The sequence below is a fragment of the Rhamphochromis longiceps genome, linkage group LG4 (genome assembly GCF_057381845.1).
Source record: "Rhamphochromis longiceps isolate RC_006_pf linkage group LG4, R_longiceps_female_GT1.1, whole genome shotgun sequence".
NCBI lineage: Eukaryota > Metazoa > Chordata > Actinopteri > Cichliformes > Cichlidae > Rhamphochromis > Rhamphochromis longiceps.
In genome coordinates this window covers 662,009-686,928 of record NC_140560.1, presented here as the reverse complement: position 1 = coordinate 686,928, position 24,920 = coordinate 662,009, and the positions used below count along the sequence as shown (strand labels likewise).

At 40.7% G+C, this 24,920-nt stretch overlaps 1 protein-coding gene across 4 annotated transcripts in view; it reads left to right on the top strand.

Annotated features, from left to right (window-relative positions):
* Positions 1–24,920, top strand: part of LOC146670732 (proline-rich protein 12-like) — a 64,275-nt gene that overhangs the window by 9,889 nt on the left and 29,466 nt on the right. For 3 of the 4 annotated variants that reach the window (XR_014911356.1, XM_085402779.1, XM_085402781.1), the window contains exons 2-6: positions 9,722–9,870; positions 16,301–16,462; positions 16,733–21,135; positions 21,237–21,449; positions 23,457–23,540. Coding sequence is in view for 3 of the 4 variants with exons in the window: in XM_085402779.1 (XP_085258905.1) it covers positions 9,722–9,870; positions 16,301–16,462; positions 16,733–21,135; positions 21,237–21,449; positions 23,457–23,540 (5,011 nt within the window). In the remaining variant the exon portion in view is untranslated. The remainder of the gene's footprint in view (positions 1–9,721; positions 9,871–16,300; positions 16,463–16,732; positions 21,136–21,236; positions 21,450–23,456; positions 23,541–24,920) is intronic. The other variant, XM_085402780.1, reaches the window with a different exon arrangement.

The window sequence follows — 24,920 nt, the reverse complement described above, 5'->3', positions numbered from 1 at the left end:
TTCTGATATACTCCATGAAGGGTACTGCTGATATTAAGGAGCAACTCCTTGCTTACATGTTTAAACTGTGCATTGCCACAGTCAGGAGAAATACCATTACCTGGGCCAATTATCTTTGCATTGTGTTCATTCTCACTTCATATCTAGAGAAGCAGGGAAAAAGTCAAGCCCGCCATGTCCCTGAAATTCTAGGTGTGCCAATGTCAGGTTCATGTTGGACTGCACAGAGATCACCCTGGAGACAACCTCTTCCCTGACCTTACAGTGACGAGCATTCTTTAATTTACAAAAACAGGACAACATTGAAATGGCTGATTGTAGTGTCTTTAGCAAATAACCACATGGGAAAAGGTGAGAGGTTATAAAGGCAAGAGCTTAGTTCAATTTAGTGCAAAGTACAAATGCATGAGTGTGTTATAATAGTACAGGTCTAAGTTAGCCTTCAATTCAACAATAAATACTTCATCAAACTCTTTCCACAGTTAAGCTTGTTTCGGGTATCAGTGACAAGGTTGTGTCATACCAGTCCTATAATTGCCGTTCTGGCCTGAACTCGCCAGTAGTGGTCAAGTAGAGGATCCAAATGCAAACTCTTGGAGACAAAGGCAGACTGACATAATATATACACAGGAGGGTGATTACGTGAGTGGAGTCAGCTAGGAGTTAGACAAAACGACAGATGGGAAGCAAACTGAACATAAAGCACACATGACAAGAGACTATCAAAATAAAACAGCAAACAGAAACACTGACAGACTAAGAAACATAAGCTTGACACAGACAACAGGTAAACAAAGAAAGAGATGACGGACTTGGAAGATACGAAATGACAAAATACAGAGGTCACTGTAAGAGGACAGGAGGGAGACACTAAAGCAGTGGTTCTTAAGCTGGGTTCGATCGAACCCTAGGGGTTCGGTGAGTCGGTCTCAGGGGTTCGGCAGAGCCTCCGCTGTGACATGCACGGCTCATTTTGCGCACCAGTAAAAAGCATGAATGTCTTGAATTTGAAAAAAATCATATTTTATTTTTCACTAAAGAGGGGTTCAGTGGCTGCATGAAACTGGTGGGGTTCAGTACCTCCAACTAGGGCTGGGCCATATTATACCGTTCACGGTAATACCGGTATAATGTTAGGCAACGATAGGAAAATGAAATATCGCGATAGAATGGGAGTAAAACGCGCATGCGCAGTGCCTTTGTTTTCATACGCACATGGCCGATTGTTGAGTGAAACAGATGAACCAGAATTGGTTTGTAAAAATGGTGCAACTTCAGTGATGTGGAACTGGTTTGGTGTTTGTCCGTCAGATACACAACAAAGCACATTTTTTTGCAGAACATGCAAGCGGCCGTTGTTATTGTCGTATTTGTCGGACTAAGATGCTCTTAAATCTGGGAGTAATCTGGGTCCTAAACTCCGTATGCTTCAGGTCAAACAACACTGCAGCATCACTTAGAGTTAAAAACTGTCTAAATTCTTTCATCTTTAATAAAACGATCAGCATTGCTGCTTTACCAGGTGTAACTATAAAGTTTAACTTCCAGGCATCCATGAAAACAAAAGTTATTACATTTAACGGAGTTAGAAGTTAGCAGGAAGCTAGCGGAAGTTAGCTCGCTAGTTTCGCTAGTTACCTAAGCATGATATTGCATGTTCTGACTGAGAGATTTCTGAAAAAATTCAAACGTACAGCTCTGCTATCACTTCCAACATAAATGAAGACAGGAAACTAAACAGCAGTGACGTTTGTAGGGTTACTGAAGTTGGGCTAGCTGGTATATAATGATGTGCTACGTGATCGCTAGCGACACAGCTATGTTAGCATAACATAAACAGTGAAGCTGGAGGACGAACACTAACACTTTTCCACTTATAAAAGTTAACGTGAAGGTTCTTCATGGTTAGAGACAAATGCAATCGCATGGCAGGATGCTGTAAACGGACCAAACTTCAGTCAGGAGAACAACTGAGATAATCCATCCACAATACGAGGTTAGTCATTAATATACTGCAACAACATGGGAATAGAGCAGCTGCCAGAGAATTCAACATTAATGAATCAATGGTACAGAAGTGGAGGAAGCAAGAAGAATGAGTTTAATAAAGTTTGATTTATCTGACTGCTTTGTTTCGCTTAATGTGCCTTATAATCCCGTGCACCTTATGGTCCGAAAAATGCGTACTGCACACTGCAGTTTAATGTTGCAAAGCACCTCTTTTTAACTTCAGTGGATATTATACATAGTTATGCTCAGGATATGTCAGCCCATTTCTACTGGAAATGCCTTTTGGTTAAACTTTCAGCAAGGAATTTGCATTTGCACTGTTACATTTTTATAAAGCTTTAATGTACATAAAAACCAGCTTCTTGTTTAAGTGAAAATAAATGGAAGGTTGTCTTTTTGCGCTAGTAATGTTGTGGAGTTGTATTTTGTCTCGCATCAATTATATCGTCGGTTATATCGTTATCGCAAATTTTCAAATATATATCGTGATAAATATTTTTGGCCATATCGCCCTGCTCTACCTCCAACAAGGTTAAGAACCACTGCGCTAAAGGGAACTGATAAATGTAAGACATTTAAACTAGACATACATAATACACAGCGAAAACAATATGGAATAAGCATAACTCATAAACACAGGGAAACCAAGGTATAAAACTAAAACCAAGGAACATAAATAATTTTTTCAAAACTCAGAACAATAAAGAATTAACAAGGTTTAAAAGCTCTAAACACAAAGCAGTGGGTCAAAGACCCAGAACCATGACAGTAGTCCTTGTGTGAATGGCACAGAGTGGCATAGCCATTCTGTATGTTGACGTGAGCTTCCTGGACACGTCATGTTTTAAATACTGCTCTTCACCTCAACAAGCCCAAACAGAGGCGACTATAAAGGAATTTAACACGCTAAAGCTGGTGGGCCTGAATGTCACACCAGAAGGTCTGAATCAGAGCCCAGGGCAAAGACACTGAGCAAGTCTAATCAAACAAATTTATTCCCATTTTAAAAAATTAAACAATAAAACAAATGTTCTTTTAAAACTAAAATCCAACACAAACCCTCAATAAAATTGTCCTGAAAAACCCCTGGCCTGGCTAATCTCCATAGGAGCCCTCACCACCAATAGGGCTGCAGCCAGCGAATGACAAACAGTACTCACAGACACAGGTACAGGTTTACCTCTGCCCTGGTGTCGATCGTTGTTTCCCACTGCTCGATGGCCGTGCCGTGTTGGTGGACCCATCTTCACGCAAGCCTTTTCACCTGGTGATCAGGCAGCATGTCCTTCTCTCTCTCTCACCTGGCTTATACGTGCTCCTACTTTCTAGAGTCTGGGCCCTCATCCCTTTTTTGTGCTCGGACAGTTTTTTTAACAGGTCCTTTCAGCAGCTGATAGGCCACCTCAGGGCACACCCACACCTCAACAGGTGTTAACCAGTTTGTCCGTTGTCCACCCAGTCCACAGTGGATTAAAACACTACAAAACAAATATTAAAAATACAAATCATGCAAATAAAATCAAAACGCACATCTCAGCAGCTGGGGTCTTTACTGCAGAATCCTGCTCCTCATACCCCTTGTGGCAACAGCATAGCTCCTGAAAATGACTGGAAGTCAGCCATGCTTTGCGTTGCCGTGCCCATACAAGACATACAGACTGCTGCCTGGTTCCCTTCTGAATTTCCCAGGACATTTGTAGTCAAACTTGAAGGGAGTAGAGAAGCATAAACAGATGTAAACTTGGGCAAAATGGACCTCTGAAAAAGTGCTGCATCAAAGAAAAGTCTGGGAACTGTGGAGCCATGTGGTACAGGATGAGGTCACTGGACATATGGATGGACAGTGGTACATCATGGGGGAACCACGTGGGACAGTCCCAGGATGAGACAGAATCAGTTCCTTCTCAGACTGGCTTAATTTGGCTCCAGATACCATCATCTCAGGGTCAGAAATCTGTCCTAGAACAAAAGAGTGAAGACATATACAAGGCATATGTAGTTCATATTTAGTTACTGATCACACAGAGGGAATGTTCTAACACTTCACACACACACACACACACACACACACACACACACACACACACACACACACACACACACACACACACACACACACACACACACACACACACACAATAGTGAAAATATTAAACATTACTAGTGGTTAGTCACAACCATATGAACCTCTTTAAACAATAATGAAGCTTATGATTAAGTTCAATAAGGAAGATCTGTAATCACTCATCTACCTGCTTTCCTGGGTGTTTGACTGCTTTTTGGTTTACACCTCTACTGCTTTCCCACACTGTCGATCTCAATACTGACATCATCACTCTGGTCCAATCATCAATCAAACTCGCTTTGCAAGGTTTAAATCTGGGCTCCGCACATTCTCCCCTTCAAACACCTCAGCCAGAGCTCTACTCAAGCCTCTATCTTCTTCGTCTCAAACAACAGCGTTCTTGACTCCGGAGGGTCCTGTACTAAATCACTGCTGGGATTCCGTCTAAATGAATTTCTCAATCTGAATAAATCACATTAAATTCTTCCAAGTGATCTTTCCTTATTGAATTAAATGCCTTTTACAGTGTAAACCTCAGACTGTTTTTGGCCACTGTTTGGTTTTTGCACCATAAACTCACCGACAGGTTCAGGATGGATTTTATTAAAAAGTGAAGAAAAAAGCAGGTAGTCTCCAATCCATTGTAGCTGTAGGTATGCATGTGTTCCTCAGTAATGCTGACATTCTAATTGTAAATTGTAACTATCATTGTTAGAATTTTATTCTGATATGTTTTAACCTTGCCAACCTGTGTTCTTAGTCAGTGTCATCTTTGTAAGCCACTTGTGCAAGGTGGAGGTGGTGAAACACATGGAACTGGGAATAATGTACGATCTGCTACAGGAGTGCAACTATGTGGTCGCGAAACCCGTTAATGGGTACACAGCTTCATGACATGTGACATCAAGGCAAGTAGTCTGAAGTCATTAAGGCCGGAAGGGATGGCTTTCTTTGGTGCTAGCACTAAGCATGATGTCTTCCGTAGCGTTGGTACCTTTTCCAGCAGCAGACTCGGGGTTCAGTACTAAACCTATTGAAAACCTATTGTTGCATATTAAATACGCGATGCTCGACTGGGTTGCTATGACAATAACTATGTACATTAGGTGGTACTTGATTGTAATAGAAAACCAGTCGATCTAAGTCGAGTCGTGGTGAGCCGTGGTGAGTCGATCCGAGTAAGAACTAATAAAGAAGGGGCTATACAGAGGTGTTGACAGGACCAGGTTGTGATCTCATCTACCTAGTGGGGAGAAGGGTAGTGGCTCTGTATGGATCCTGCATGTTTACATACACAAGGTCCAGATATTTACTTATAATTATGACACATTAACAATTGTAGTTGCATGTCTTAGTGCTCCTTGTACACTGCACAACTTGGATCTCACGCTTATCTTAGTTGTAGCTATGTGGCAGCATAGCTAGAATCAAACAACATTTATAAACTTTAAAAAAAAATTGAAATGCAACAATGTGATAGTGACTGGATGCTATAATTGTACTTCAGGCACACATTCAGCTGCCACCCCAGTACAGACTGCAGGGCTGTTTAAACTTAGGTAATGGAAACAACATCTTTATCTTTTTAGACAAAGCAGTGTGATCATGACTGGGTACACCTCGGCCAGACTAGAGTCACTGTGGCTCCCTCTGACCATTGTCAGCGGAGATCAAAGACACTACAAACTCCTGTACCTGCTGCTGTACTAGTCCACGAAGTGTTGTAATGAAACGTGCCAAAATAAATGACATAAAACGACTTCACGTCTGATGGACTTTTATTTTTACCATTCATAATGAAATAACAAGGTAGAGCATGTCCACAAGTGTCCCAGGAGGAAGGAAACTGAATTCCTCAGAAGGAAGGATAATTTTGGGTCTTATATAAAACTCTGGGTCAGGACCGGGACAAAGTCTCTTTTACACTGCTGGAATTGCAGCCACTGGAAAACAGAGCACACATCAGTCAATAAAAATTATTCACTGAAATCTGCCAACATACTAAAGTGCATAATATTTAGTGTTTAAACAAATCCAACTTAAAGTTTCAGAGCTGTTTGATCACTTTGAAATAAACAGCAACACAGAGAGTGCACTCAGCTGAAATGATTAACTTGAAATAAAATGCGTATTTTTATTATTATTATTTTTTTAAATTGACATTTAGGAATCACTGTACAATACCATCAACTTCAACAATTTGTCACTACATGTATTTTTCTTTTTTCTGTATTTAAACAACTAAAATATCCATACAAAAGGAATGAAAGAAGAAAAGAAAGAAAGAAAGAAAGAAAGAAAATAGAAAAAGAAGCAAAGCAAAAAGCAAGTAGGGAGTGTGTTTTTGTTTCCATTAATATAACTAATATTTCCTCTAGTGTTCTAGTAGTTAACACCGTCAAAATCAAAAACTGGCCTGTGTTTTCTAATATAGTCCATCCATTTCTTCCATCATGATACAAACAGGTCCCTCTTGTAGTTCACATCTGCTGTCATTTTCTCCATCCTGTAAATGTCCACTGTGATGTTCATCCACATGTTCATAGTTGGGCTCTCTGAAGAAAGCCATTTTTTTGTGATGGCTTTTTTTTCCTGCTGCCAGTAAAATATTAAACAAGTATTTATCGTTCTTTGTCCATCCTGCTGGCATAAGTCCAAAACATAGTTTTACTTTCCAAAAGTAAATATCTTCCAAATGTCTCGTGTATCGCTGCATGTATTCCCTTCCAATAAGTTTTAATAACATGACAGTCCCAGAAAATATGATAGTGATTTGCATTTGTATTTCCACAATTTCTCCAGCAAGCGGGAGGCTTACCTTCATAGTGAGATTTTTGGTGAGGTGTAATAAAATATCTTATCAGGCATTTCCACCCAAATTCCCGCCAGCTCTGTGAGCTGCTACATTTCCATTGATATGCCCATATTGTTGTCCATTCTTCCTCCTTTATCTCTATTCCTCCCTCCATTTTCCATTTTGTTTTGATATACAAGGTTGAGTGTAATTTCATATTTGTTAATCCTTTATAGAGGTCACCTATAATACCTCTGTTTTTATTTGAACTGCCCTTTTAAATACGTCTAGCAGCTGTTTACTTAGTTCAGCCTTAGCTTTTATCTTTTTGTTCACAAAATGCCTCATCTGTAGACATCTATAAAAATCCTGTGTTTCTGGTGAATATTTATCTTTCATTTTATCAAAACTAATTAGTCTGCCTTCCTCCATTACCACACATAAAGCTGTTAATCCTTTATATGTCCAATCTTTGAATCTGGTGTCCAATTTATTTGGAGCGAAATGTGTGTCATATGCACACCACTTAAGAACTGCTATATCCTCTTCTAGTTCATATTCTTTTATTACTGTTTCCCAAATTTTAAAAGTCAACTTGATCCATGGATTTTGAATAGTTTTTATTTAATCTTGCAGGCTGCTGTCTGCTATAATAGCTTGTATGGGGATGGAGGTCAGACTCTCCTCAATAACTTTCCATTGAGCATCGTATGAAGGATTACACCAGCATATCATAGGCCTTAATTGTGCTGCCCAATAATTCAGTTCAGTTCAGTTCAGTTCATTTTTATTTCAAACATTTCAAACATGTGCCTTCACAATCATTACAAAATATCATTCCATTATTTGTTTGAAAAGGAGTAGGCTGAAGTATTTACTTATTTGTCCCTACCCCCTCAAGTTTTACCTCTCATTCATTTAATTTTTTTTTGTCTTAAATTAAACAAACAACATATGAAACATATAAACATATGAAGTAAAACAAAACATAACATACATAAATCAAAAACAAGAAATTAGCAAGCCCCACCACAGTATAGTTTCTTTCATATGAAAAATACAGAATGTGTATATTTGCAGATACACAAGTTATGGAAAAACAACAAACCAAAACAAAACAAAAAAACAAAAAAACAACCAAAAAAGAACCGCAACACCATTACCAGCAACATTACCATCCTGGGTTAACCCCGTTTTCTTCATTCTTATACTTATTTAAAATTAGGTTTTTATATTTTACTTTAAACTGTTTTATGTTTTGACTGTCTTTTATTTCTTCTGTTAGACTGTTCCATAATTTAACTCCTGCAATTGAGATTGACATAGTTCTTAAAGTTGTTCTAGCACTTTGTATTTTTAAATTCCATTTCCCTCTTAAGTTATACCCACCTTCTCTTTCTATGAACAATTTACAGATTTCTTTGGGAAGCAATTTATTTCTGACTTTATACATTATTTACGCTGTTTTAAGCTTCACCAAGTCTTGGAATTTAATAGCTTGCATTTTGACAAAGAGTGCATTTGTATGGTCCCTGTACCCTACATTATTTATTAATCTAATGGCCCTTTTCTGTATTATAGTTATTGTTTGTGTGTTACTTTTGTATGTGTTTCCCCAGACCTCTACACAGTAGCTCATATATGGCAGTAGTAAAGCACAGTATAAAATGTGCAGTGCTTTCTGATCCAACATATGCTTTGCTTTCCCCAGGACGGCAATGCCCCGTGCCAATTTCCCCCGAACATAAGTAATGTGTGGCTTCCAACAGAGCTTGTGGTCAATGATCACCCCAAGAAATTTTATTTCATTTACTCTTTCTAAATATACATTGTCAACACATATTTCTACTTCGATGTTTTTCTTTTGGTTTCCAAACAACATAAATTTGGTTTTATCGAGATTCAATGATAATTTATTTATATCAAACCACTTCTTTAATATCGTTAATTCCTGTGTGATCATTTCCAAAACCTGTGGCAATTCCCCACCTGCACACAGTATATTTGTGTCATCTGCAAATATTACAAACTTTAAAATCTCCGATACTCTGCAGATATCATTTAAGTACATAATAAACATTTTTGGACCCAGTACTGAACCTTGAGGTACTCCACAAGCTATATCCATCAAATTAGATTTATATTCATTTATTTGTACATATTGTTGCCTATTCCCTACATAGCTTTTTAACCATTCCAAAACCACTCCCCTAAACCCGTACTTTTCCAGTTTTTTTAATAGAATTTCATGATTAACAGTATCAAACGCCTTCTTTAGATCTAAGAAAACTCCGAGCGCATACCTCTTATTATCCATACATTCCGTTATCTTTTCCATTAAATCTATCAGTGCCAAAGCTGTTGATCTGTTGTTTCTGAACCCATACTAATAATAATCCATAAGAGAAGGTAAGCCCCACCCCCCTTTTCCTTTGTTAAGTTGTAAGGTTTGGAATCTAATTCAGGGCCTTTTTCCTTGCCATATGTATCTTGACAAAGTTTTATCCCATTCATTAAATTGTTTCTGGTTAATTTCTGTTGGTAATGTTTGAAATAAATATAACAATTTAGGAAGAATATTAATTTTAATTGAGTCTATTCTCGAATATAAACTTAAATATGGAATTAGATTCCATCTCGCTATATCTTCCTTAATTGTCTTTTGTATTGGTAAGTAATTTCGTTCTAATAGTTCTGTAAGATCCTTAGGTATTATGACTCCAAGATATTTAAAGCACTCTGTTTGCCATGCTAATTGGTACTTACTTTTAATTTCTTATGATGGAATACAGTTGTACTTAAGCAATTGTGTTTAAGTTTTAAGTCAAATTCAGTAACCATGTGCTCCCCAGCCTCGTGTATGGGAGCCGCTCATACCACCCAGAGTCAGAACTACTCCACCGTCAAACCTATGGCACTCCACACCCACTTCAAGGCTATGCAGCAAGTCATCACCCAGGGAGCTCAAGACAGGGTGGAGCTTGGGGTGGACGAACACTAGGTAAGGATTTGGTTGTGCATTGTATAAATGCAAGTTTTAAATATTATATTCGAGTGAACTATACAGTGTTATTTCTATCATCATATGAACAAAACTGTAAATAGAAATAACCCACACAAAAAGAAACGTGAAATAAATGTCTGAACTGGAAAGGGAGGGGAAGTAATTATAGGATATTGTAGGAGGGAAGTGTGTATTGTAGGATCTTTACCTTATAATATAACATGCATTGAGGTGACCATTGTTGTGATTTTGCACTATATAAATAAAATTGAATTGAAAATTGAAATATATTGAACTGATATACAAACCATAACGTACAAATGCAGAGTGGTTTATATAAATAAATCTTAGTATTTTATGGTATGTTACAGTTTTGGTATGACTCCTATATTTTGACTACCATATTGGATTTATTGTTTTGATTCCGTCCATAGGGTATAGTGTTTTTTTTTCAGCACACAGATGGTAGGCACTAAGAAGGTACAGTGGGGCAAAAAAGTATTTAGTCAGCCACCGATTGTGCAAGTTCCCCCACCTAAAATGATGACAGAGGTCAGTAATTTGCACCAGAGGTACACTTCAACTGTGAGAGACAGAATGTGAAAAAAAATCCATGAATCCACATGGTAGGATTTGTAAAGAATTTATTGGTAAATCAGGGTGGAAAATAAGTATTTGGTCAATAACAAAAATACAACTCAATACTTTGTAACATAACCTTTGTTGGCAATAACAGAGGTCAAACGTTTACTATAGGTCTTTACCAGGTTTGCACACACAGTAGCTGGTATTTTGGCCCATTCCTCCATGCAGATCTTCTCGAGAGCAGTGATGTTTTGGGGCTGTCGCCGAGCAACACGGACTTTCAACTCCCGCCACAGATTTTCTATGGGGTTGAGGTCTGGAGACTGGCTAGGCCACTCCAGGACTTTCAAATGCTTCTTACGGAGCCACTCCTTTGTTGCCCGGGCGGTGTGTTTTGGATCATTGTCATGTTGGAAGACCCAGCCTCGTTTCATCTTCAAAGTTCTCACTGATGGAAGGAGGTTTTGGCTCAAAATCTCACGATACATGGCCCCATTCATTCTGTCCTTAACACGGATCAGTCGTCCTGTCCCCTTGGCAGAAAAACAGCCCCATAGCATGATGTTTCCACCCCCATGCTTCACAGTAGGTATGGTGTTCTTGGGATGCAACTCAGTATTCTTCTTCCTCCAAACACGACGAGTTGAGTTTATACCAAAAAGTTCTACTTTGGTTTCATCTGACCACATGACATTCTCCCAATCCTCTGCTGTATCATCCATGTGCTCTCTGGCAAACTTCAGACGGGCCTGGACATGCACTGGCTTCAGCAGCGGAACACGTCTGGCACTGCGGGATTTGATTCCCTGCCGTTGTAGTGTGTTACTGATGGTGACCTTTGTTACTTTGGTCCCAGCTCTCTGCAGGTCATTCACCAGGTCCCCCCGTGTGGTTCTGGGATCTTTGCTCACCGTTCTTATGATCATTTTGACCCCACGGGATGAGATCTTGCGTGGAGCCCCAGATCGAGGGAGATTATCAGTGGTCTTGTATGTCTTCCATTTTCTGATGATTGCTCCCACAGTTGATTTTTTTCACACCAAGCTGCTTGCCTGTTGTAGATTCACTCTTCCCAGTCTGGTGCAGGTCTACAATACTTTTCCTGGTGTCCTTCGAAAGCTCTTTGGTCTTGGCCATGGCGGAGTTTGGAGTCTGACTGTTTGAGGCTGTGGACAGGTGTCTTTTATACAGATGATGAGTTCAAACAGGTGCCATTCATACAGGTAACGAGTGGGGGACAGAAAAGCTTCTTACAGAAGACGTTACAGGTCTGTGAGAGCCAGAGATTTTCCTTGTTTGAGGTGACCAAATACTTATTTTCCACCCTGATTTACGAATAAATTCTTTACAAATCCTACCATGTGGATTCATGGATTTTTTTTTTCACATTCTGTCTCTCACAGTTGAAGTGTACCTCTGGTGCAAATTACTGACCTCTGTCATCATTTTAGTGTGGGAACTTGCACAATCGGTGGCTGACTAAATACTTTTTTGCCCCACTGTAGACTACTAGACAGAATGGACTAGGACTATAAGGAACAAAGGAGTACAAATGTACATGCCAAACGGAAAAGGAGAAAAAAATCAAACTATTTTCTTTCTTTGGAATAAAAAACAAAACTCAAGGGCAAAAGATGGAGATAGAGAAGTAGTATTATTTTCTAAAAGGTGAAGAAAAGCAGGCTATGTATGGAAATACAAATTCATAACCATATCTGTGTAATGCTTCTCAGTTTTATTTTACAACAGCAAAGCTCCATGGCCTATGTTGTATATCCCACAAAAATCAGTAATCAGTACACTGTTTTTGATATTTTTCGGTTTTAAATCTCGCTGCAATTAGCCGTAAATTGTATCTCACAAACACTGTATGCTTCTGTCACAAACACAAGAAATTCAAATCAGTTTGGGTGTTTAAATAGTCTCTGATAGGTTTGTAGCTTGAACCTATTCGCTGGAATGTTAAGGACAATCTGCTACGCAGCAAAAAGCAAGGCACCAAAGTTCTTTCTGTTACTCATGCATGAGGGAGACCTGCCTGGAGCCAAGTGTCGTTCCACCACTTGACCTCCGTCAGACTCTCAGCCAGGTTCCCCATAGCACTCCTTTTATTGTGGTTACATGAATATGCATAGGGTCATTAACATATAACATCTTACATAGGTATACATGTGAACAAAGAATACTGTGTGTGTGTGTGTGTGTGTGTGTGTGTGTGTGTGTGTGTGTGATTTGTGTGAGGTCAAGATGTGACCCTGTGAAGACTCCCCAAAGCTGGTGCCAGGAGTCCAGTGGGTCCATCTAAACAAAAGGCTCTTATACTTAAAGAAATATACGTGTGTTTGCTATACCATAAATCAATAAAGAGAAGATAGGATCTCTCCCATGTTTCCAGGCTGTGGGTGTGCATTCTAGTATGGAATACACACCAAGGCTTTGTAGTCTGTTAAAGATCACACAGCCTACCACTACACAACTGATTATACACCTCTAAGCATACATGGTTAAATATTTCTAAGCATAAATGACAATCAACAATACAAAACCTATCAGTCTCCTTGTATTTTGGGCCTTGAGAAAGACAGTTTTCTGCAGAGTTCTCACATCTTCAAACATAGCATAATTGGTATGGCCCGGATCTGACCCACACAATGTGCTTACACATGGCCCACATACCGCAAAGAATGATGGTCCTTTGGTCGCCCAGATCTGGTCTGCCAGAGGTGGCCCACACATGGGCCAGCACAAGGCCAGTTGCAGAACAGTTTCAGCTCTGGCCCCAGATGTCAGCCTAATGTGTACCTTAAACACTTAAACTCCCAGAGGACCAGCCATTTGGCTTTTCTACCTATAAAACCCGGAGAGTTGCCAAATGGCTGGTAGGCTTTTAGCTAAGCTTTAGCTTCAGCCAAGTGGAAGCTAAATTGGCTAGTCATTCATATATATATTAGGTTGTTACCTGGGAATTCTGGAGGGAGGGGAGTGGGGGTGTGTGGATGAGGGGGTGGGGGAGCTGCTAAAAGCTGTGCACTTCCTTTTGTGTTTCATCTTGATGCATTCTCAATCATCCAGGGAAATAAATCTCCAAAAGTCACCAACTTGGAGTGTTTCAGTTTGCCATCTTAGGGAGAAATCAACACACATGGGTGTATTTCCTTTGTTGCTGAGATTTATTGATAAAAACAGTACAAAAAACCAACCATTTGTACACATATTTACAAATAATAATAAAAAGTGAGTGAGTACATTTCAACATTTTGTTTTGTTGTAAAGGGTGACAGGGCTTGGCTTCCTTTTGGTAGTGGACCATTGATCAGGAAGCCAAGCCCTATATATATGATACAATCTCACTGCACTTAGCCTAATCCTTCATTGCCCTGAAGAATTCTGTGGTGTACGGACCTCCTCTCCAAGGAAAGAAAATGCAGAGAAGACTCACCACTCAGCAGGCCTTGGAAATGATCCTGAGGGAAGTCGACCCTTGTGACTCGGATGGAGAAGACCTAGAAGTTCAGCCGGATTCGGACTCAGAGCTGTCTGATCAGTCTTCCGGTTAGTTTCATTTCATGTTATTTCCTATTTCATTTCAAACAAGTAAGTGGATGTAGTTAGTAAGTAAGATATTTCAGACATTATTCTGATATAGAGGAGGAGATACTGGAATTATAATCAGTATCTATGCATGCATTTGTGATTTTGTTTGACCTTCCCATTGCTCACAATTTGAATTTGTTCACACTGCAGATGAGGAGACTGCTTCTCCACCTAAAAAGAGAGCTTGTTTGGGGACTGAGACAGCGAAAGATGGCACAGTGTGGCGTGAAGAACAGGTGGGGACCCGTCTCCCTTTCACCCCGATAGAAGCGTACGCTGCAGATGGAGAGCCAACGGCTAAGGCCAGGAGAAGTATCTCGAGTCGCCTTCAGAGCTTCCTGTGTTTCATCACTCTTGACATGCTTCGTAGCATTCAAGAATGGACTATTCAACATGCACAGCAAACGGAGCATGTTCATTGGTTCATGGACCTCCCTGAACTAATGGCATTTATTGCAATTGTCATCTTGCGGGGGGTTACCAGGGTTCCATCTCTAAATGACTGGTGGTCAGCAAACCTGGGAAACGCACAGATAATTGGAACTATGGCACGAAACCGCTTCCAAGACATCATGCAACACCTACGCTTTGATGACAAGTCCACCCGCTGTGATCGAGCAAAGACTGATAAGTTCGCTGCAATTTCCAGTGTATGGGGATCATTTGTCACCAACTGCATCACGTGCTACAACCCTGGTCTACATATCACCGTTGATGAACAGCTTTTCCCATCAAAGACTCGGTGCTGTTTCCTGCAGTATATTGCAAGTAAACCGGACAAGTTTGGGACACAAACACACAAATGCAAGAACAATCATGCCACTGTGCGATGTGCTCACTGCAACAGATACACATGTGGTAAATGCAGACTACAGATACCATGGCAGTGCCAGGATTGTGAGTGATTGCTGAAAATGTTGAAATGTACTCACTCACTTTTTATTATTATTTGTAAATATGTGTACAAATGGTTGGTTTTTTGTACTGTTTTTATCAATAAATCTCAGCAACAAAGGACCTACACCCATGTGTGTTGATTTCTCCCTAAGATGGCAAACTGAAACACTCCAAGTTGGTGACTTTTGGAGATTTATTTCCCTGGATGATTGAGAATGCATCAAGATGAAACACAAAAGGAAGTGCACAGCTTTTAGCAGCTCCCCCACGCCCTCAATCACACACCCCCACTCCCCTCCCTCCAGAATTCCCAGGTAACAACCTAATATATATATGAATGACTAGCCAATTTAGCTTCCACTTGGCTGAAGCTAAAGCTTAGCTAAAAGCCTACCAGCCATTTGGCTGCTCTTGGGTTTTATAGGTAGAAAGGTAGAAGCCTGGCTTTGCAGGTGTTAATCAAGCCATGTAATAACAACATGTGCTGGAACATAATAGTGCAAAAGTAACATGACGAATCTCTGTTCAGAGAGTGAATGGACTGATTCTTCTTTTTCTACTCTCCCAGATTACTCAAAGTGCTCTATACAGAATGCCACATTCACCCAACCACACACTTTATCTAAACTGAGTGCTTCCTAACTTTATTCATAGTCTTGACTTGCAGACTGGAGGAGTTAGGGATCAAACCACTAACCTTCCGATCAGTAGGTGACCTGCTCTGCCTCCTGAGCTACAGCCACCCGGTGGTAAACATGAGTCAACCCTCACTAGGTTTTGGATAAAGTGTACACTCACAAACCTGTCAAACCTGCATTTGAAACATTGGCTACCGTAGCAGTATAGTATTGCAACAAGGCATTTGGGTCTTCTAACTAAAATGGGAAAATAGGAACATAAATAGTGCCATAATTGCCAGACCTGGCCCACATCTGGTTGACATACACCCTACCATGACATCAGTCAGTCAGAAGTGCCAGTGTGACGCCAGATCGGGGCCAGACCTGTTTTCTATAAGCCTTGGCCACATAAACCAAACCACAATCAAGCCAGATGTGGCATGCCATCACATAGACAGTGGCATCATTGCCAGGCCTGGCCCATATCTGGATGACATATGTCTTTACATGCCAGAAGTCAGCCAGCAGTGCCGACTTGACACCAGATCCGGGCCAGACCTGCTTTCTGTGTGGGTTTTTGTAAATACCATCAGTATTTTTATTTTTATTTTTTTATGCCAAACCCCAGTTTGCTCTTGTGTGATACGTTGGTAGCTCAAAGTCTGAAGATTTTCTAAACTGTTTATATCATCTATGATATCAAGTAACTGAGGTTTGTATTTTGTTGCAAGGTCTGTCAGGGCTGTTTGACTCCCGTCTCCATCATGCCAGCCCCTCAGGTCCCGACCCCTCTGTCATGAATCTGATTTCAGTTCTGGATTCACGGCCTCCACAGCCCTCACCCTCTGCTTCCTCCCTTCTCTCTCAGTTCCGCACATCCTCTTGGCAGACTGGTGAGTGTCAGCCTGTTGTAGGAACAACATAAAAAAATAAATAAAAACAAACTATTGTCAGTCCCAGTTCTTAAACTTAAAATAAAACGAAGTCAAATTTCAGTCCTAAAAGTATTTTCTCTGATTCTATAAGCAAAAAGTAAAATTTCTGTAGTCTCAAAATAAAAGTAAAACAAATGACAATTTTTCAAAAATGAACTTTTGAAAGAAGTTCATTTTTTCAATGACTTAGACTGACCAACACTTTCTATGTAATATTGTGTCCTGTAGCCATGCATACACCGGCCCCAATGGACCTCTTTATTTCAGGGGCACTTCCAGGTTCAAGCTCCTTTCCCTCCTCCTCAGCCCTTTCTGCATACCAGAATCCTAGCATTTTTTCTGGACGATCATTCACTCCCTCATTATCCCTGCAGGATACAACTACATTTAGCCGAACTTCTAACGGCTTGATATCCCCACATGATCCCTTGGTACATATCAAAAGATCCTTTCAGTCCAGCTTGGGCTTTGATCACTTGCTGTCTTCCCAGAGCACTGTCTTCCGGGGCTCCCAGGAATCTGCAACTCCCCAGACCCAAGACCCTTCCACTTCCTCCAATTGCCACCTGTCCCCTCCCCACTTTAATCTGTTGCCCTCTCAGCTTCATAACTCATCCTCTCAACTATATAATGCTTCGATGTCCTCATCGATGGCAGCCCTGCCACCTGCAGTTCTTCCTGAGCCTCAGCCACTTCCACAGACAGCAATTTCCCGCCATGATAGTGTGATCAAGCATTACCCTCGCTCATCTTCAGCCCACACCACAACCCTACAATCACAATCCTATGCCAGCTCTGGTGGTTCATCTGGCTACCACCAGCTAGTCAGCCATTATCAGAATTCTGGTGTGTCCTGCAGTCCACTGGGGAAACGAAGCCTATCCTCTGACCCCAAGACCTCACCACAGATGGAATCCCAGATATATCAACCTGTCATCCAAACAGCCTATACCTCATCATTATCCAGCTCCTCAACTCCCTCCTCCTCTTCAGCTACTACTAAAGGTGCCAAAAGTTCCTGCTCCACAAGTAACTATTCGTCTTCTTCCTATACCCCACAAACTCCACCATTAACCTCCTCCACCACCTCCTTATCCTCTTCTAGCTCAAAGACCAGAACTATTTCTCTGTCTGCTCCCTCTCTTCAGCAACCCACACCTCAGTCAGCACTAGTACCACCTCTTCTCCCAGTGGTGTCATCATCCCTTGTACAACAAGCAGCAGCCAGTCAATATCTGTCCACCTATGGCTCTCAATCTGTGACCAAACCTAGCACGAGCTTGCCAAACCAGACCCCTCCCCAGAAACACATTCAGTCGTATTCCCCCAACCTGCCACCATCTACACACATGAATGTGCATTATGATGGCTTCAACTCACCCCATGTCCGGGATTTGAGCACTGGAGCAAGGAGCAGTGGGGGGAAAGACTTCATGGGTGTAGGCTCTGGTGAACGCTCCTTCTCTGCAGAGATAATCGCTCAAGACTCAAGTTTTGTCTCAACATCTCTCAGAAAACCACACACTCCATCCACTGAATATGGGAGTGGATCAGCTGGGAGTGGACCTGGTATTCACAGTGTAGTAGGCTCTGCGGTAACTGGGAACATGGCTGCTGGTAATGAAGGCAGTAGCGCCTATCACCTGACTGAGTCTAGTACATCACCTTCAACCAGTTCTACTATCAGTTATTCAGGATTGCACTCTCCTGTAGCTGCTCGACCTGTACAGTCTCCTGGAGGCTCAGGGGCAAATAAATACTTTTCTTCGATCCCAGCTCCTACTTTTATGTCCTCACCACAAGGTTTCCCTGATAACCGACAAGCTCGGAACCAGTTGTACCAGTCAACACCCCCGAACACCAAAACAGAGGCCACAAACATGCTGGGAGCTGAGGAATCCCAAGACGAAGGAAACAGAGAAGACTTCCTTATCCACCACTTACTACGTCCACAAAGCTCAAATTCCCATTCTTCCCAACATCACCCTCATTCTGAGCAACTGTCTCAACCAATCCTTCATGGGGAGAGCAAGGGAATGACACACGATCTTAACAAGACATCAGAAGAGCTCTACCAGCTTCAGCTTCGTACCAATAACATTACCAGCAATTCTGGTCTTGGAATGGCAATTAATGATATAGTGAGCTTAGACAGACCGTTAGAAATATCACAGAAGAAACAGCAGGCCAGGTCAGACACGATCATGTCAAAGTCAAATACTTCAGGGGTGCGAAGAATATCTGATTCTCATTCTCATGCCATCCACTCGCATCATCAGCAAAATGAGTTAATGGGTTCTGCGGTCCATTATGGAAGAGGTGATCCCTACATACAGCACCCAAACTCCCAGCATCCTCATAGCACTTCACATGTGTCCACACACTCTCAGCACTACACTCAGCACTCTCAAATCTCCCAGCACTCTCTGCACACTCAGCATACACATCACTCTCAACATTCTCAGCATAGTCATCGTAATTCCCTCCCACAAAGCCATTCTCAAATAGAGATTAAGAAGCCTTCAGATGCAAATGACAATGCCTACTATGCACCAGATGTACAGCAAACTCGACAAAGCCATGTCTCTGTCACTCTGATGAATATGTCACCAGACCATCCCAAGCAAACTCACATGTTACAGTCTGTCCCTTCTCACACTATCCAAAACAAGCTGGATTCCCAACAAGCCCCACAGCAGCAACAGAAGCACCACCACCAACAGCAGCAACACCAGCAAGCTATGATGGGTTCAGTTAGAAGAGCAGGGTCTGCTGGGTTGGAATCCCATGTACAGAACCGGTCCTCACAGAGTCTAGATACCCACTACAGTGGAACCCATCCAACATATCAAACACGAGCCAGTCAGAGTTCAGTATCTCCACTACAGATGCTAGATCAATCACTTTCTCAGGCCAATGGTACAGACAGTGGAAAATCTCTGGACAGAAGTGGAGCTGATATGACTGTGACAGGACAGGAAAGAGATAGAGGAGACAGACATACACAACAGCACAGACTTAACACCCACCAGCATCCTCAACAAACAAAATTGGATCTTCATGACTTCCTTTCTGAACAAGATTTGGACTTATACACCCCTTCACACTTGAGCCATCTCAACCAACCTCAGACCCACCCCCACACCCATGCTCTGCAACACACTCAGCACACTCATCATCAACTGTCTGTTACCACTCAGATAACTCATTCACACTTGCAACAGATGACAATACATTTAGCAACACCCCAACAACAGCAATCCCAGGTCACAGATCCTGAAACACAACTCTCACACTCACAGTTAGAGCAGCTCAAACAGCATCAATTTGAGACAGTAAGCCAGACAGATAAAGTAGGACAGACTCAAGCTCAACTGCAGCAATGTGCACCTTTGACCTCAATCTGCTTTCCAGACTGTGTTTTTCCTGAGATGGAGGATCTGTTTTGTTCATCTGAATACAAATCAAGCTGTGCGGGGGCAGGACACAGTGCTCAAGAAAACTTCAGCCAGGGTCACGGACCGACACAAGAGGATATGGAGGCTTTAAAATCAGGAGATGCTGCAGAGGGCTATAATATGGTTGGTCATCAAAGCAATCAAGGATTTGGACAGTACTGCCAAAGACTTTCAAGAACAGGAAATGTTGATCTGCACTTAGACCATGACTGTCTGAAGACTCATGAGCTTCCTTCCACTGTGAATACTGACCAGCTTGGCCTCATCCAATCCCAAACTCCCATTATGGGATTGAATTCAGCAGTTCAAGAGGATAGCTTAGTCAACAAGATGATAGCAACTGTGGGAGTGGATGAAAATTCCAACAGCACTGGTGTAACCTCTCCTATCTTTTGTTCCTCTCGGCCCAAAAAACTGCTGAGGACCAGCTCATTTCACTTGCTTAAACAGCGACGTGAGCCACAACCTCAAACAAAGAAAAACTATGCGCAGGAGTATGAATTTTGGGATGACGAAGATAAAGCTGATGTTCCAGCAGATATTCGCCTTAACAATCGCCGGCTTCCTGACTTGCTGCCTGACTTGGTGTCCAGTTGTAGAAAACCTGGTGGGGTTTCTGGAATAAGTGGACTAAGCCCACAAATAGGTGACATGGCCTTTTGCCACCCCTCCAGCTATTCTTCTCTTGGACACCCTTCGCAACCCCCCCTTCACGATGGTCCTAAGAAAAGGGGCAGGAAACCAACTAAACCAAAACGTGAAGGACCTCCTCGGCCACGAGGTCGCCCACGTATACGTCCTCTTCCAGAACCTCCTTACTGTAGGGGCCTGATGGGCTCTGTGGCTGGAGAAAATAGGAGGGGGCGTAGCCGAGGTCGAGGGCGAGGCAGACGGGAAGAAGGAAAAGTGCAAATGCATCGGGATATGAACAAAACACAAACCCTTTCATATAATCACCAGCAACAGTACCAACAGCAACAGTGCAGCCAACAACAGCACCTCCAACATCATCAACAGCAACATCACAGGAAGCAGGCGGATCTCCATCAGCAGCTCCAACATCACCACCATCACCAGCAAGAACATGTTTCCTGTCCCCACCCTCAACTGCATCATCAGCAACAACAGCATACATCTCACCAGCCACAGCAAGATCCAGTCAGAACTTTTAAGGTAATGCAGAAAATCTGGTATGTAAATCTGGAATCATGATCCTAAGCAGGGTAAAACCTGTCTTAGCTTGGATTCTTCTTAATAACCTATCTTTTTCTCAGATCAAACTGCCCCTTGCCACTATGTCTTCACCAGAGTCCTTGTTGAGGACAGACTTGCTATCCAGCAGTGAGCCTGTTCTCTCTGAGGGATCGGTGGGGTCGGCACCATCTCTGGGCTTGAGTCCTGGTCCCACTACCACTGTTGACTGCAACAGAAATGAGGGGAATCAGACAAAAGACGAGATGATGATACATCAGCAGAGAGCTAAGGAGGTAAAGAAAACTAAGAAGAAAAGAGGCTTCTCATAAAAGCTGCAATAGAAATGTCTGATAAAAGTGTATTTTATCTGCTACACTATAACATTTTGGAAACAGATGTCTAAAGGTGTCATTCTGCAAATTTGAATGGAAGTTCGCAGTGCGAGGCAGGCCGAAGGTGAAAGTTTCCCCCCCTGAGTCAGATTATATTTTAAGAACGGGGGGACTTTTTTTTTATGGGAAAGCCAGATGACTAATTCTGTAAACAAAAGAAATTACTGTTTAAGCGAAAACATAATTATCTGAAGAGTGGATTTTGTTTTAGTGAACAAGAAAATAGTTTAAAAAAAAGAGCTCAGAGACATAGGGAGACTAAAATCTGCCCTCCTCTGCTTTAAAAAAATAATCACATAACCAGTATGAACCTTTTGTGATTTTTTTGTCGTTTAATTGGTCCATAAATACTTACTGATAGGTTTAGTAGAATAAGCAGGTAACAATATTTTTAAAGAAATTAAGTAGTGGGTAACTTTGAGGTGTTTTACAGAAATGAGACATTCATAACACTGTAAGTAATTTTAATTAGTGTCTAACTTTCTCCATCTTACACTGTAAATATGCTGTAGTTTTAGATACAAACGACCTTATGTGTGTACATTTTTATATATCAATTTGTTATTGAGTCATTTAATGTTTTCACAGCTTTATTTAATATTCATTTTCTTTGTGTGCTGACGGCTGTTTGACTATTCCACTATCCTTTTATAATACAACATATATGTTTTATATATAAAAATATGTCTTTGCCTGTCTAATGAGAGAGAGAGAGAGAGAGAACAATAGAGCAAAATTAATTTTTTTAAATAAATATTGTTCAACTTCAACTTTCAAAAGCACCATAAGAAAACTACAAAAACCAAACGTTTGTGAATGAAGAAAGACTTCAATAGAAGAATTTTTTTATTTAAATAAAAAAACAAAACTGATTAACATAATAATAAACAGTACTTTTGTTTATATTTCTCTTTATTTGTACATTTATGTTATTGTCTGCTTCTTTGCTTTTCTTTTTTATAGCCATTCTTTTCTTCTTTGTTTCTTTTTGTCATGAAAATGAATCTGAGGGAGAAAATTCTCTGGCTCGTCTCAACAATGTTGCTCATTATTCTGCTAAAATGCATGGAAATCAAACACTACTTATAATTACTGACAGTATAATTTCTTTCTTCATTCATATAAAAACTGGAATTGTAACTCTTTATTCTAGTATGCCCATTAGTAAGTCTTTGCAGGTAAATTAAATGGCCTACATTAAAAAAGTTTTTTTAAAAAACACATTAAAAACTACTTTAAGATGGGGGAATGAGACCTTCAGTTATGAGCCATGTTATAAAGTGAAGTTCAGAATAAACAATGAGCAGAAACAGATTTATCCTTGTAGTCATGTAATATCATTTGGGGTGTCTAAGCACCATATGCTGAGGTCTTGCATCTCAGTGTTGTCTGTGAATGTGTGGGAGAAACAACTGTCACCATGAGTGGAAGCTGACTGCTTTTACATGGCAGTTTCAACTTTGAGTTTCATGCTAGAGTGAAACAAAAGCTAGTTGCCATGGCAACGGGAAGATGCTCTGTATGTACAATCAATATTCTCAGTATAAGGGACGCCTGAAATCTCCCCCAAAATGAAAGTAATTGCACATTTAAGCAACAGTCTTATTATTTAGTAAATGTTGTTAGCACTGCAAGTAAAAAAACAGACTAAGTGTTAAAGTGCCGACTTGGCGTCTGTAGGACTCCACCTTCAAAATGGGTGAAAGACAACGACGTTGCAGGACAGTACAGCAAAAACGTTGCTGTTTTTCTTGTGTTTAATTTCCTGAGACAATAAGTATTGGTTCAATAACAATACTCATTATAGCTAAACTGGGTATCAAGTTTAACCTTTCTCTGTAATGGTTTGACCTATCCTTTGTTATATATTTATTTACCCTTGTCATTACGGTTTTAACTGTAAAACAGCTGGTGGTGGATGGTTGGAAGAAAGAAACTGACAATTCACTGAATCCTGAAGCCTGGACTGCTATGCAGAAACTCTCAAATTCAGTAAGTTCCTTTAGTCCATTGCATAAATGAGGAAAGCCGGGAGCTTCATATATAATTCATATGTCATCTATTCAAATTCAAGCCTCTGGAAGAAGCATTTCTTCATAAATCAGGTAGTTATAGGCATTTAGACAATACCTGTGAAATAATGTGGCACTGATCCCTGGTAGAGTCTGCAGTGGAACAAAAGAACAACAACATCAACTCTATTTTAATTTGTATAATTTGGAAAGAAAGTGGATGAGGCTGATTGACAGCCAGCTTTTTCTGGCTTACAAAACGGAGAGGAGAGCGATGCCTGCCACCAAGGCAGCTGTTGCCACAGTTACTGCATTTTTCAGCACAAGACCTTAGTGCCATCTGCTGGCTGTTAAGCTGTACTACCAAGATCTGTATTTACTGCTAAAGTGGAAAACTCCTTCACAGCTCTTACAAACTTTATTATAATGGAAAAGTTAGATTGTTGTTTAGTCCACATGTAAAAAATTCAGCACAAAGGGTGTCTCTTTATTTGCTATGAGCTATATACGCAATACATGGACAAACGTATCGGGTCAATACAATGATTTGAATTCAGCTGTTGTCAGTTACCTGGCCAGTTTGTTTCATTTGTGAAAGAATGAATTGTTCGAAAGAGTGCAGTGTGCTACAGTAATGGGATGCCACACCTGCAACAACTTAGCTTGTAAAATGTATTTCTTCTAGATATTTGATAAGCATGTGAAGTTGCAGAGTGGGTTCACTGTTTGCTGAAGGGCATATTGTGTAAAAGTCACTCACTGAGGCCTACGCAGCTCTGCCCATGAAAGTAAACTTTGACACAAAATACTCTGTTTTATCACATCATAGCAAACTTGGAGGGTTTGGACTTTATAGATCAAACAACAAATCTGTCATTTACCTTAAAATAAGATAAGATAACCTTTATTAGTCCCACACGTGGGAAATTTGTTGTGTCACAGCAGAAAGTGGACAGTGCAAAAGTTACAGTAGCAAAAATTAAGAAAAATAATGGAATTGGATAAGATAATAAGAATAGGATACTATATACAACTGCATTAAACACTTTAAACAACTGCATTAAATAGTACGTTGTCAGAAAAAAGAAAAAATTGCACTTTATTTCACATGTGGATGTGTGTGTTTGGTCATCTGCAAAGTCTTTGTTCTGGAGTCTGACAGCAGTGGGGAGCAAAGATCTGCAGAATCTCTCAAGTTGAAAATGCAGCTACTTAGGTGACACTGATGTGTATGGAGGGACACATCAGTGTCCAAAGTAGTGGTTTATGTGCAAGTATACCATCAACACTGACACAAATACAAGAAAACAGCCTTTGAATAGATGTCCACTGTAGTCTTTCTAAGTGAATGCTGGCAATT